The sequence below is a fragment of the Achroia grisella genome, unplaced genomic scaffold (genome assembly GCF_030625045.1).
Source record: "Achroia grisella isolate CSIRO2021 unplaced genomic scaffold, CSIRO_AGI_Agris_v1 utg1496, whole genome shotgun sequence".
In the NCBI taxonomy this organism is placed as follows: domain Eukaryota; kingdom Metazoa; phylum Arthropoda; class Insecta; order Lepidoptera; family Pyralidae; genus Achroia; species Achroia grisella.
The window spans coordinates 143,745-159,043 of NW_026712646.1; the positions used below are offsets into that span (position 1 = coordinate 143,745).

Here is a 15,299-nt window from a genome sequence, read left to right on the forward strand (position 1 = left end):
TTTAGCAAAATTTCATTTATTTTCCTCAGTCGCCATTAAAAGATACAACTTGGTGGAGATTGGATGCAAAACTACATAAATCAATTTACAAATAATAATCAAACTACCCATAGTTTACATACATAACAATACACATTGTGAAATGCATTTTGAAGTATGATGAGTTCTTAAACAATTAAAGTAGAGTTTATGTTGAAAAACAAAGGATTTTCTTTGTTCCGGAGACATTGCATCAAATTTAGAACAGTAATATAAGCTATGTTTATCCTGACAGCAAGGACAAATAATTGTTACTAAGTTTATTTTTATTATTTAATTCAATGACTGTTAATGTACTACTAGTAGAAGCCCTATGTATAGAAACACTAACATTTTCTAAAACATGTAATTGATTTTCCAAACATTTAATTAAATTCTCAAATGTAGGTATAGTTTTAATGTCAACTTTATCATTGCCTTTTAATTCTCCTATTTTAAGAAAAATGTTCTTTACTAAAAATTAATATCATAACGAAATTGTGATAAAAAATATTTCAAAGTATTTTTATATACATTAGGATGTGTATTACAATAAAAACTAAATTAAAGTAGGTAAAAATTACACAAAAACTATTTAAAAAAAGTTTAACACAAATTACGTAACAAATAACGAAACGCCGAGCCGATGTCAAAAGTGTTTACCAACTATAGTCATATTTTTAATTAGACGAAGTCAACTGACGTTTAATGTGTTGTCAGTATTTGATGAAATAAAAATAGTGTTGTGACAAAGTGAATAATTGAAAAAACTCCCGAATTAATGGAATTGCCTCGATTGTCTAGTCTAGTGAATAGTTAGTGTTACGAACTGCCGATATCGGGTACGGGGTTCGAATTTTAGCCGTGCTTTATACATACCAACAAGTTTTCGACAACTATGTTCCTCTAGTATCTACCTATACTGAATACAGAGTATTTGAAACATGAAGAAAAAAATTGCGAGGAAACTTTTAAGACTGTCCTATTTACAATACATCATGTAGTTAAAACTATAGATGTATAAAATATAACAATATATAACATAATATAGTTAGGTAATAAAAATAAAAAACTTGGCTTATTACAAAATTTGTTTTTAATCATCATATGATAAAAAAATCATTGTTGCTTTCAGTGACATTATGTAATTATAAATCTGTCGGAAAATTTGACAATAATTTATCTTTGAAACAGTGTTTCGGTCCACCGTTCTCCAGAAACTTAAATTGTTCATTTTCTTTGTATTCTTTTAATACATTGTAGACTGAGGTCACACCAATTCCCAAAATGTCAGCTGTTTTCGAAATACATTCTTTTTTTCAGGAGCCTCAATAGGTAATAGTTTTCTCTCAATAGGTAAGCAGCTTTCTCCTCAAATATGTGTTTGTAGACGTTTTGTATCATAAGTTTTTCGGTAACGCTTAAAGCAATCCGTGGTCTCTTCTTTCTTGGAGACAAGCTTTGGCTTGACATGCTTGGTTGAGGATCCATTTCCATCCATCCATGAGGAGGATACATTGGTACGAAACAATATAGCAAATATACAATATACCCAACTATTACCACAAACACAACAGAAGGAAAAACTTATCAAAAACAATAACAAAACAGTGTGAGCGCAAAAAAAAACATTCGTGCTCTCAGACCAGAGATTAGAAGCCGAATTACGAACAAAATGGCGACCGACGCTAGCGACGTTGATCGGTGTTGGCACTAGTGGCTACTAGTGCCAACAGCGCGCTTTGTAATAAGCCGTCAAATAACTGATTGTAGTTACATAACACTAGTAACTTATATCAGAGCACTTTTATACAATTTTATTGTAAAATAGAAATAATATTATTGTGTAGTTTGAAATGATTAACTAGTCACACTCATTGTTCATTCATCTGACCTAGAACTGAACGCATCACTATTACTTTAAATATGGCAACATTATTTTACAACGTGACATTAGCTACTGTCAGTTAGCTTCGTCTAATTAAAAATACGACTATAGTTTCACATATTCTAATTAAAATTTCAAAAATTAATATTTCGAAAACTATGACTTTCCGCAAGTTGAAATTTTAGGTAGTAATTTAGATAGACAGATAGAATATACTTTATTTGCAACATAAATTTAGAAGAAGCACAAACAATATAACAAAGGACACATGTATCGTTACAATAAGGCGGCCTTATTGCTGAAAGCAATCTTTTCAAGGCAACCTTAGGGAAACGGATTGTAACATCGAACAGGTAGGTAAAATGACCTGAACAGGAGAAAACTAAAAGGTAACAAATATATAATGATGATAAAGGAACATAATAATAAATATTATATGAATTAAAATTTATGTACACAATAATATTCATATATTAAACTAGATACACTTACATAAACTACATACATATTTTTAAAGTTTAAATAGAATAAACTAAATATAAATTAAAGGTTCCGGTTCCGGTTTTCTAACTATAAACACATACGTCAGTGAGCTCAGCCATTAATAATAAAAATCAGTGAAAAAAACAGTCAAACTTTCATAAAACAGTGATAATTTTGCACTAAAATCAGAAAAGTTTGTGATTTATAAAAAATTACGGTGTAATAATAGTGTTATTGAGAAAAATAATAGAAATAGAAATAGAAATAATCTTTATTCAAATAAACTCATTACAAGCACTTTTGAATAGTCATATTTTGATTCTACCACTCATTCGGAATGCAGATTCATCACAAGAAGAATGAGCAAGAAACTTGTGTGTTGCTCTTTTTAATAGATGTTTTTTTTTATTTAAATAATTACAGTATAACAAGTAAGAGGCATGCGATAATCAACATAGAAGTCGCTACGCACTCATTATTAATGTAATCAGATAATATTGTCAGTGCTATAGATTTAAAGTTTTTCTATAAAAACATTATTATCGTTAACGAATTCTTCAATTTTATAGTAAGCTTTTTTGCAAAGGAACTGTTTTATTTGACATTTAAATCTTTTTTCTGGCAGATTTATAACAGACTCTGGTATTTTATTGTAAAACCTTACGCAATTGCCATAAAACGAATTACTAACTTTAGCCAAACGACATTTAGGTAAAATCAGTTTGTTATTGTTACGTAAGCTTTTATTAGTGCAATCACTAACTCTTTTGAAACTATCTATATTCCTTCTGGCATAGATGATATTTTCATAAATGTATTGAGAAGCAACGGTGAGGATATTTGATTCCTTAAAACCTCTCGCAATGACTCCCTGGAACCCATACCATAAATGGAGCGAATGGCCCTCTTTTGTAAAGTAAATATTGTATTTATATCAGCTGCTTTGCCCCATAACAAAATACCATACGACATAATGCTATGGAAATAGCTAAAATAGACAAGTTTAGCCGTTGCCACGTCTGTTAATTGTCTAATTCTTCTTACCGCATAAGCGGCAGAACTAAGTCGACTCGCCAATTTAGTAATATGAGCACCCCATTGCAACTTGGAATCTAATGTGATACCTAGAAATACAGTATCGTCAACAAAATTAATAGATTTATTGTCCAATACGATTTTTGAATCTACCGGCCTTACATTAGGGAGAGTAAATTTGATACATTTAGTTTTATTTGCATTTAGTAGCATATTATTTGCCGTAAACCATTTTAAAACATAAGAGAGAGAACCGTTTACTTCGTCCATATCATCAATATGTCGATTGACTTTGAATACTAATGAAGTATAATCAGCAAACAGAACTATGTCAGCTATCTTTTCTACCATATAAGGAAGATCGTTTATGTAAACTAAAAATAAGAAAGGACCTAGAATAGAGCCCTGAGGAACACCCATTTTAATACTAGTTCCCTCAGACTTTACACCATTTATTTTAACAACTTGCATTCTATTATTTAGATAGGATTTCATCATGCATAGTGCTTCATATCTAATACCGTAATGTTCTAATTTGAGTAAGAGTGTTTCATGATCAACGCAATCAAATGCTTTTGAGAGGTCGCAGAATACACCGATAGCATCCTGTGACCTCTCCCAACAGTCAAAAATGTGTTTCATTAAAGCTACACCAGCGTCAGTAGTTGATTTACCGGCTGTGAAACCAAATTGCCGACTGTGAAGCAGTCTATTTATTTTAAAGTGGTGAAGCATCTGATTGAGCATAATTTTTTCAAACACTTTACTTAGTACTGGTAAGATAGAAATGGGCCTATAATTACCTACTTCGGTTTTATCCCCTAACTTAAAAAGTGGAGTTATTTTACTATGTTTCATTAAATTGGGAAAAACACCGTCAAAAATACATTTATTGAAGATAGTTACTAAATATGAGCAATAACATCTATAGCGGTGTTAATAATTTTAACAGACATGCCCCAATGGTCTTCAGTATTTTTTAAATTTAATTGTTTAAATGTTTTCGTAATTGTAGCAATGTCAATAAATGTAAATTTAAATGTAACCGGACACGAAGCAACATTGTCAATAAGGAATGATTTAGCTGTACTTGGAGAAGAGTCCAAAGAGGACGTAATATCAGTTGGAATATTAGCGAAAAATTTTTCAAAAATACTGACTATTTCTTTTGTGGACGTTACTAGTTTATCATTATAATTTAACGTAAAATCATTATATGGACTTTTAACTTTGCCAGTTTCTTTATTAATAATATTCCACACTGTCCTAATCTTATCCTTGGATTCTTTAATTTTTTTATTTAGATAATTAGACCTTGCTACATTACATACCTTTTTAAAAATTTTTGAGTATCTTTTTACATAATTTACGAATGTACTATCGAAACGGTATTTTTTTTGATCATATAAATCAAATAATATATTTCTACTTTTAAGAATTCCCTTTGTAGCCCATTCTGAAAATTTTGTTTTGTTACTAATACTGATAGTTTTTTTGTTAAAAGCCTTATTAAAAGCCGTAAGAAACAATATTGAAGAAATCTGTATAAAGTTTGTTAGGTTCATCAGATTGAGGACAAAAATCTAATTTACTACGAACTGATATTTTAAATTTATTTATCTTATAACCAGTCAAGTCTCTTTTTAATAAATTAATTTTCCTAATGTTGTTTACGTGATTTGGAAAAATTACTAATTGACCACAGTGATCAGAAGGAAGGTTGTTTATTATTATTTTATCTAAATATTCACTGTTGCTAAATATGTTATCCAAACAAGTAGCAGACATGGCTGTGATACGAGTGGGTTCGTGGAAGACATTACTCAAGTCAAAAGATTGAAATAAACTCATTAATTTAGTTTTTGTGGTGTTATGTGATAAAATGTCAACATTGAAATCACCACACACTATAAATTTTTTGTTAATATTAAATACTCTTTTTAAAATATCCTCCATTACCTCTTCAAATAAATTATAATCACTATTTGGAGGTCTATATACACACATAACTATATAATTTTCTAGTTCCACACAGGAAATTTCAATACAACACTCAACGGAAAGATTGCCAATATCACTACGTTCTTTTACTTTTATATTATTTTTCACCAATATCATGGAACCTCCTCTATTTACTATTTTTCTATTAAAGCAGCTGACAATATTATAATTGTTTAAGCTTAACATCATATTGCTCGCTTTGAGCCAATGTTCAGTTAAACATAGAACATCTATATTATTTTTTTCTAAAAACAATTGAATAATTAATTCACAGCCGAGAAAACTTTGTATGTTCTGGTGAACAATTTTCAATTCTGATAGCTTTCCCTTTGTCTTTTTCAGCAGTTTAAATCTGCAGTCATATTTAAATTATTGTAAATAAAAGGATTCTTACTAGAATCAATATTTATGTCAATATTTTCAGTATGTTTAGTATTAACTTTAGTACAAATACTACTAATTGGATTAGTGCAATCCATTATATTACTTATAATGGGGTCATTTATATTATAAGCTAGTAAACTAGCTATATTTCTTATTTGTTTTTTAGGCAGATAAAATCTATCTCCAGTCATACAAAAGTTTGTAACAAATTTGTTACTATCAAAAAATAAAAAGTCATTATGACGACAAGTCATATTATAAATTAAATTATTAATATAATATATGAACTTATTTTGTTCAATAGTCAGAGAATGACAGTAAGGAAATGCACATAAAATTATTTTACCTATGCCCAGATCAGCAATATTAAGCAAAGAGTTTACAAGTTTAATGACATGACTTTTTTTTACATTTAAACAGTTGCCTAAAGCAATGACTAATGTGGTTAACTTATCATACCTACCATTAACCACCTTATTTAAAATATTAGGCAATGAAGCACCAGGTAGACAATTATTTATAACATGTTGAGATAAACTTTCTGATAATGAACGGCCCAAACCCTTACCATATTCATCTGAATAAATAATTGTCCTTCGTACTGGTGCAACATTACAATTATCAGTTTTTAAAGACAAGTTAGAATTGAGTAAATTTGAACAAGGAGTGATTGACTCAGTCAAGACTGATGTGATTGACTTATTGTTATTTCCATTAGGGCTATATTGACAAGATTTAGGAGATTCAGGTGTCTCACAACAACATTTCTCTGTCAATGAGGTGAACCGCTCCATGTTGTAATTACCCAACTCTATTAATTTATCCAGTGATTTACTATAGTTATTAATTTCATATTGAGCACACTCATATTTATTTGTTAAATTATATAATAAAGATTCCAACTCTTGAATTTTACTCTTTAATTTATTTTGTTACAAATCTTTATCATGTAAATTTGTTTTACAATTTTGAAGTTCTTGTAACAGGTCTAATTTTTGTCTTCTAATATTTATAGATTTTAAACATTTAGTATGAGTTCTCACTAACTTTTCTGACTTTTTAATAAATTTGTTTATTTTTATATATTTTTTTAATTTATTGACACTATTAAATTGACTAGTACAACTATTTGAGCTGGGTGTATTTGTTAAATCTATGGTCACCAACGGCTGAGTATACTTTTGATCACAAGTGACATTTAACAATTCTGTATACAGATCTAAGGTGTTATTATAGCTACTCACCCGTTTGTATTCCAACATAGATTCACTATGTGCTTGAGCTTCCTCAAGGTGTCTCTCGAGGTGAGTGATACGCTGTAGATTTGACTCATATGTGTCCCTGCAGTGATCATATTCATTAACAATTTCCTGAAGTCTATCCCTGTCAACGCGTAGGTCTTCACATAATACATTAATGTTTACAAGTTCCCCCTTCAGGGCCACATATTTGTCAAATAGAGATTTCATCTCTATTTCACTATCATCCTGTTCCTGTAACAACACTTTATTCAAGTCTTGGGTTTTCTTTAATTCAACGAGTGCCACCTTAAGTTTAGCATCAAGATCACAGGCTCTTCAGGACATCATTATTAAATATGCTGAGTAATAAATTTAAATATAAAGGAACTTAGTGGAATTTAAAACTTGTGCTATTTCCTTACAATAAAATTTATTTATAAATATATAATATGTAAGTAATGTTAGTAAATATGTTAAATATAAATAACAATACTAAAGATTATTATATGTAAGAACTTACAGTTAGTACTTACAATAATATTTGGTTAGTGGGTAATTTTTTTTTTTCCTCGACGCACAACTTGAATTCACTTTTAAAATTACCACAATATTAACATGTAACACAAAACAAGTAATAATAAAGGAATGTTATAATAATTTAAATTGAATTATGCGATAACATATACAAGATTGATGTAAATATAAGTTTATTACGAACGAGTTAATGTTTTTGAAAATTTATTTGCTAATATTCCGATTAATATTACATCTTCTCTGGACTCATCTCCATCTCGAGCAAAAATATTACTAGAGTCTAATATCGGTTGTTGTGCTTTAAGATTTAAATTTTCACATGTTAGCCCCGTTCATATCATAAAAATATTCAAACATCTAAATTTAAAAAATACAGAAGACCTTTGGGGCATGTCTGTAAAAGTAGTTAGTTCTTTCATAGATATTGTTGCTCCATATCTAGCTACTATTTTTAATAAATGTATTGATAATGGGACTTTTCCACAATTAATGAAATTTAGCAAATTAATCCCACTATTTAAATCAGGAGATAAATTTGAGCCAGGGAACTATAGACCTATATCTATTTTGCCAGTTCTAAGTAAGGTGTTTGAAAAGATAATGTTAAATCAAATGTTACAACACTTCAGGGATAACCGACAGCTTCACAGTCAACAATATGGTTTCACCGCCGGCAAGTCTACCACTGACGCAGGTGTAGCGCTGATAACACATATTTTCCAATCATGGGAGAAGTCACAGGATGCACTCGGAGTTTTTTGTGACCTATCAAAGGCATTTGATTGCGTGGATCATAAAACACTTTTGTACAAGCTCGAACATTATGGTATAAAAGATAATGATCTAAAATTAATGAGAACTTATTTAGAGGATAGGGTCCAAACTGTAGATATTGACGGTATAAAATCTAAGGGAGCTAATATTGGGATGGGCGTTCCACAAGGGTCAATCTTAGGCCCCTTTCTCTTTTTAATTTACATAAATGACCTTCCCTTTATGGTAGAGAAAATTGCAGATATAGTGCTGTTTGCGGATGATACTTCGTTAGTGTTTAAAATTGGACGTCAAACTAATCAATTAGACGATGTAAATTGTGCTATGTCTGCTATATTAAATTGGTTTACATGTAATAACCTATTATTAAATTCCAGCAAAACAAAGTGTATAAAATTTACACTTCCTAATGTAAGACCAATAAATACACAGTTATTGCTTAATGACGAAATAGTAAATTTTGTTAATGATACAGTTTTTTTAGGTATAACAGTGGACTCGAAATTACAATGGGGGCCCCATATTTCAAAATTGGCCAATAGACTCAGTTCAGCTGCATATGCAATTAGAAGAATTAGGCAATTAACAGACGTGGCGACGGCTAAACTTGTATACTTTAGTTATTTCCATAGCATTATGTCATATGGTATACTACTGTGGGGTAAAGCAGCCGATATAAATACTATATTTATTTTACAAAAGAGAGCCATACGTTCTATTTATGGTATGGGTTCAAGAGAGTCATTACGTCAGTGTTTTAAAGATTCAAATATCCTCACCGTTACTTCACAATACATTTATGAGAATATCATGTATACACGGAAGAATTTAGACAGTTTTAGAAAACTTAAAGACTGTACAAATAGAAACTTACGCAATAAAAATAAGCTAATTTTACCTAAATGCCGCCTGCACAAAGTCAGTAATTCATTCTATGGTAATTGCGTAAGATTTTATAATAAACTGCCAGAATCTGCACTAAATCTGACAGAGAGGCAATTCAAATCTTATATTAAACAATTTTTATGTAAGAAAGCCTATTACAGGATAGACGAATTCATAGAAGACAACATATCAAGTAAATAATTAGTTTATTAGCATACAACGTTATAATTTGTTTATCTCATTGCTTTCTTGACTCAGTTATTTTAGAAATATGAAAGCGTAGCGGGTTTTGTATTAATTGCCGCATGCATGCTTATGTGAAATGTGAATACTATAAACATCAGATGGCAATTCTGAGTAGCTATGACGTGGTCTGGTGTTTTGAGTAGTCATGCTCACTAAAATGTCCAGACTTGTGGCGGCGTGGTGGGCCGGGTCATTGGGCTCCCTAAAATATGGTCGAGCGCAGTGATGGCTGGCTCATCCGTCATACTCGTGAACGGGTGCTGCTTGTAGGGACTGGTCTGCTCTAATCACTATGACTGATTTCCTCTTATTAATTGTTTAACCAGTTGGTTATGTATTCAATATTTTTTTTCTTTTTGAGTATTTAATTGAATTAGTGCTAATCAGTGGTTTGTATTCACACACTTAAACTTAAATTGTAAGTAAGAATAAATTATTTAAAAGAGCAACACACAAGTTTATTGCTTGTTCTTCTTGTGATGAGACAGCATGCCGAATGAGCGGTAGATTAAAAAAAAAAATGTTATGACTATTCAAAAGTGCTTCAATGTAAGTTTATTTGAATAAATGATTTTCTATTCTATTCTATTCTATTCTTTGACAGTTGACCGGTAGGAAATATTGTGTCGATTTTTGTACACAAATACAATATAAAAATGAACACAAACAACAATAGATGCTTCTTATAGCTTAAACTCACTAATTATATCAATTACACTAAAAAAATCGAGTAATAAATTATATAAAAGAATTTAATTATTACGGCCAGCTGACAAAGACAGTTATCGGTAAAGTTGCCAGTCGAGAAAAAAAAAATAAGAACTACAATTGTGGTTAACATAACCTAAACAGTGACATTTGACAGTGACACAGCACCAGAGATCATAGATTATAGAAGATTTATCAATACTATCAACATTACGGCAATAGACCGACACTCGTAGTGTTGCCAGCTTCTACCTCCGTATACGGCTAAAATAGACTAAAATTAATATGGAAAAAAGTATGGATTTACTATTTTCAAAATTAGAGGAGACACTTAATCTACAAGCTACAGTAATATCTAATGAAGTTACAAAAAATATAATGCAAGCCTTAGATGAGAAGATGAAATCACTTGTAACGGAAAATAACACCCTAAAATCAAGAATTACAAAGTTAGAAGAAAAAATCAACTTTATGGAAAGGGATAAAAGAAAAAATAATTTAGTATTTTTTGGTATAAAAGAGGAAGGACAAAGTGAAACTGAATTAGTGGATCAATTAAAAGAAACAGTAGTAGATATGGGGATACATTTGGAAAGCCAAGAGATAGCAAATTTATATAGAATTGGTCGCCCTTCAAACAAAAATCGACCAGTAGTGGTGTCCTTTACAACAAAATGGAAAAAACACCTTGTGCAACAAAACAAGACTAACCTTCCGCAAGGCATCTATCTTAAAGAAGACTATTCTAGAGAGGTACTCGTGACCAGAAAGGAACTTCAACCGAAACTGGAGGAGGAAAGAAAGAAGGGAAACATAGCTTACTTAAAGTACGACAAGCTGATAGTAAAGAAAGCAAATGAAAATAATCGTGAGAAGAGGAAAAGAGATAAATCAGAATCACCAGTTACAAAAAATTACACCAAGAAGCAGCTGACTAACAGCAGTCCAAACTCAACCATCATGTCATCTGTAAATGTTGCAAAAGAAATACTAAAACCAAATATACTAAATTATATGGCACGTGGAAGATCTTATTCCTTATCAGAATCATCAAAAAACTAACAAGTAATGCCGGCAACTGGAACCCAAACAATAAAGAATTACTAACACCCAATAAAACAACATTAACTTGCACCCCAAGCCGGCTGGTCACCGTGGGGGAAGAAGACTATCACCCTCCAACAAATGCTAAGAAACAAAACATCAATATATTAAACAGGATAAAAAGAGAACAAACCTTAAAAATATGCACGTACAATGTAAGATCACTTGCTACAACATCGAGATTTTTGGAACTCAACAATGCGATTAAACATATAAATTGGGACATTATAGGCCTCGCAGAAGTGAAAAAAATTGGTTGTCATATAGAGGAACACAAAGACTATATCTTCTGCTATATAGGCGAAACAATTGGATTACATGGCGTGGGCTTTCTAATAAAGAAATCGTTTAAATCGGACATCGTGAATTTTTTGGGTATCTCCGAGAGAGTAGCATTACTTAAACTACAATTGAATAACATACCACTATCTCTAATTCAAGTCTATTCTCCTACCGAGAGCTCCAGGGAAGAAGAAATAGACAAATTTTACAATGACTTAAAGACAGCACAAGAATTAGCTGATAAAACCTTAATAATTATGGGAGACTTCAACGCAAAAATAGGACATCCACAGCCGCACGAAAATATAATAATGGGAAAGTATGGATACGGAAAACGTAATAAGAGGGGAGAACGTTTAATACAGTTTGCATATGAAAACAAACTATCAATAATGAACACTTATTTTATCAAGAAAAAATCCAGAAAGTGGATGTGGTTATCTCCAGATCAAAAAACAAAAAATGAAATAGACTTCATACTAAGTCACAACCCAAAATCAGTAGCGAACATAGAGATACTCAACAATCTTAACTTCCCATCTGACCACAGAATTGTAAGATGTTCTCTAAAAATACAGACATGCAAAGCTAGTCATAGGACATTCAAGTCCATACCCAACATGCTAAAGTACACTTGTGACAAAAATAGCTACATACAAAACCTAAAACAGAACTCAACAAAGTTATACAAATCTATGGAGAACTCTGACAATATACTAATACTAAGTAACGAATTAGAAAAAACAATCTCAAGAAGCCTTATACTCAGTGAAAATAAAAGATGCGATGGTAAAAAGACAAAATTATTAGTGAAGAAACATTTAATCTCATTTCCGAAAGAACAAAATTATTGAAAAGTAAATTAAAATCTAAAGAAAGGAAAAAAAAATTAAAGCAGCTGTTTAAAAATTGTAACAGAGCAATTAGAAAAGACTATGAATCATACAGAAAATCAGTTATAGAAAGAAATATGACAACTTACCGCAGCTCAAAAAGAGCTTTTAAAGAATTGGCAACTCATAAAACCTGGATTGAATGTCTAAAGAAGTTAGAGACAGGTCAGATATAAGGAAAAGCGCAACGGAATTCTATACCAACCTATACAAAGGACCTCCACAAGCAAAAACCATATGGAGCAAAAGTAATTTTGGGTTCAATGATGACCAAACTACAATAACATGGGATCCAATAACAGAAAACTATTGAGTCACATTAAGAAACTAAAACCTGAAAAAAGTCCAGGTCCAGATGGAATCTCCAATGAAGCTTTAAAAATCGGAGCACAATGGCTAGTACAATTTATACTCAATCTGTTTAACCTAATCTTAAAACAGGAACAAGTACCAACACAGTGGTGCAAATCCACAATAATACTACTCTACAAAAAAGTGAACCCACTTGACATTGGTAATTACAGGCCCATTAGTTTATTAACAACAACTTACAAACTCTTCTCGTCAATTATTCTTAGCAGAATAGCACCAGAAATTAATAAAAATCAATCCATAGAACAAGCAGGATTTCGGCCAAATTACTCGACAATTGATCATATACATACTATGGAACAAATAATCGAAAAATACAAGGAGTTTAATAAACCAATATACATAGCATTTGTGGATTATACCAAAGCATTTGACAGCTTAATATATTCATCTATATGGGAAGCATTAAGAAGTAATAACATAAGCGAAAAATACATAAACATTATAAAGAACATTTACTCCAAAAATACAAGTAGAGTCAAATTAGAAAAATTGGGAAAAGAATTCCCAATTGAAAAAGGTGTGAAACAAGGAGATCCTCTCTCTCCTAAATTGTTCATAGCGGTACTTGAGCAAATTTTTATAATAATAATAATCTCAGGACAATTCACACAGCGCCATCTAGACCCAAGTTAAGCTAGCTAAAGCTTGTGTTATGGGTCCTAGACAACTGATACAAATACATATATATATTTTTTTTTTCGTAAATACATACATATTATACATAGAAAATACCCAGACCGATACAAACAATCATACTCATGAAGACAAATTTTTACAAACATTATTTGGGGAAACAAAGGAATACCAATACTGAATAAAAGGCTAACCCATTTAATGTTTGCAGACGATATAGCTCTTTTTAGTGAAATGGCCACAGACTTAAACAAAATGCTAAATATTTTAGATGCAGAGAGTAGAAGGATAGGTCTTCATATGAATTCTTCAAAAACAAAAATTATGACTAACAGCTACAAACAAACAATCAAAATAGATAGAATAGAAATAGAATATGTGGATGACTATGTGTATTTGGGTAAAATGGTTTCGTTTGACCCCAATAGTAACGAAAATGAAATTGACAGAAGGATAAATGTAACATGGAAGAAATACTGGGCACAGAAAGAAATTCTAAAAGGGAACTACAACTTGAAAATGAAAAAGATAATAATGGATTCCTGCATCCTGCCAAGCTTAACTTATGCAAGCCAAACATGGGTATATACGGAAAAATTAAAAAAGAAAGTCCTGTCCTGTCAACACGCAATGGAGAGAAGTGTACTAAAGCTACGCAGAATACAGAAAATAAGGAACACAGTCATTCGCGAGAAGACAAAAATAAAAGATGCACTTCAACATGGCCTAAGACAGAAATGGAAATGGGCAGGTCACGTAGCTAGGTACAAAGACAAAAGGTGGACTTACCAACTAACAAAGTGGCGGGGACCGACAGGGAAAAGGCGAGTAGGTCGCCAGAGAAAGAGATGGTCTTTATGACATTAAAGAAGTGGCCGGGGAAAACTGGATGAGCGTGGCTGTGAATAGAGGGAAATGGAACAAGTTGGAGGAGGCTTTTACCCACATGGGACCATATATATAAAGAAAATAAATTAATCCTAACTTAAAATATTAGTTATAATTGTAATATATGGACAATAAAGCTTTAATAATAATAATAATAAATATAAATTAAAATGCCATACTAACTGCAATTTAAATATTGAGGAGGAAATCTTTTACTTGTCGTTTAAAAATATGAATGGACTTTGCAGTTCTGATAGATATAGGTAACGAGTTCCATAACTTGATACCAGTTACAGTATAGGAATTGTGATAGAATTCAGTGGAATGGGAAGGAGTGGAAAGCAAGACATTTTCGGAAGAACTAATAATAAAGAATGAGTAGAAGAGGAAAACATGAAACGTTTAGGTAGGTGAGTAGACTACTTAACAATAACAAGATCTGTTAAACATCAAATTTTCAACTCTCAAATCGATTGTAGATATTATACAGTTGAGCCGTACTTCAATCTTGGAGTATTACACAAGCCCAAATAATAGAATTAAAAACAACCATTTCTAAAATTATATTTCAGTTAGTACTTACATATTTGGTTTGTGAGTAATTTTTTTTTCCTCGACGCACAACTGTAATTCACTTTTGAAAGTTACCACAAAATTAACATGTCCTACAAAACATGTAATAAAAATAATAAAGGAATGTTATAATAATTTAAATTGCATTACGCGATAACACAAGATTGATGTAAATATAAGTTTATCACAAACTTTCACAGTTGACCGGTAAGAAATATTTATGTCGATTTTTGTACACAAATATATACTACCTATCTTCTACATTAATAATTTCGTCAAGGAGTACGAACGAAACCTTATGCGAATAACAAAACAAAACGTATGGAGCAAAGAATATACTACTCAAGAGAAGAA

General features: G+C 31.1%; 2 protein-coding genes across 2 annotated transcripts; both read left to right on the plus strand.

Moving 5' to 3' along the window:
* Positions 1–10,626: 10,626 nt before the first annotated feature.
* On the plus strand, positions 10,627–11,259 carry LOC131840874 (uncharacterized). Its single transcript, XM_059189063.1, has one exon. The coding sequence runs from the start codon at positions 10,669–10,671 to the stop codon at positions 11,257–11,259; it is 591 nt and encodes a 196-aa protein (XP_059045046.1). The 5' UTR covers positions 10,627–10,668.
* Positions 11,260–11,443: 184 nt separating this feature from the next.
* Positions 11,444–14,248, plus strand: LOC131840868 (craniofacial development protein 2-like). The gene is made up of 3 exons (XM_059189060.1): positions 11,444–11,456; positions 11,533–12,137; positions 13,934–14,248. Exons 1-3 carry the CDS (start codon positions 11,444–11,446, stop codon positions 14,246–14,248), a joined length of 933 nt encoding a protein of 310 aa, XP_059045043.1.
* The last annotated feature ends 1,051 nt before the right edge of the window (positions 14,249–15,299 follow it).

What these genes read in the sequence shown, in the direction of transcription:
- LOC131840874 (XM_059189063.1), top strand. Translation starts at nt 10,669, where the DNA reads ATGGAAAGGGATAAAAGAAAAAATAATTTAGTATTTTTTGGTATAAAA.
- LOC131840868 (XM_059189060.1), top strand. An exon ending in TCCCATCTGACCACAGAATT is followed by an intron (nt 12,138 to 13,933) that starts GTAAGATGTTCT and finishes TGAAATTGACAG; the next exon opens with AAGGATAAATGTAACATGGA.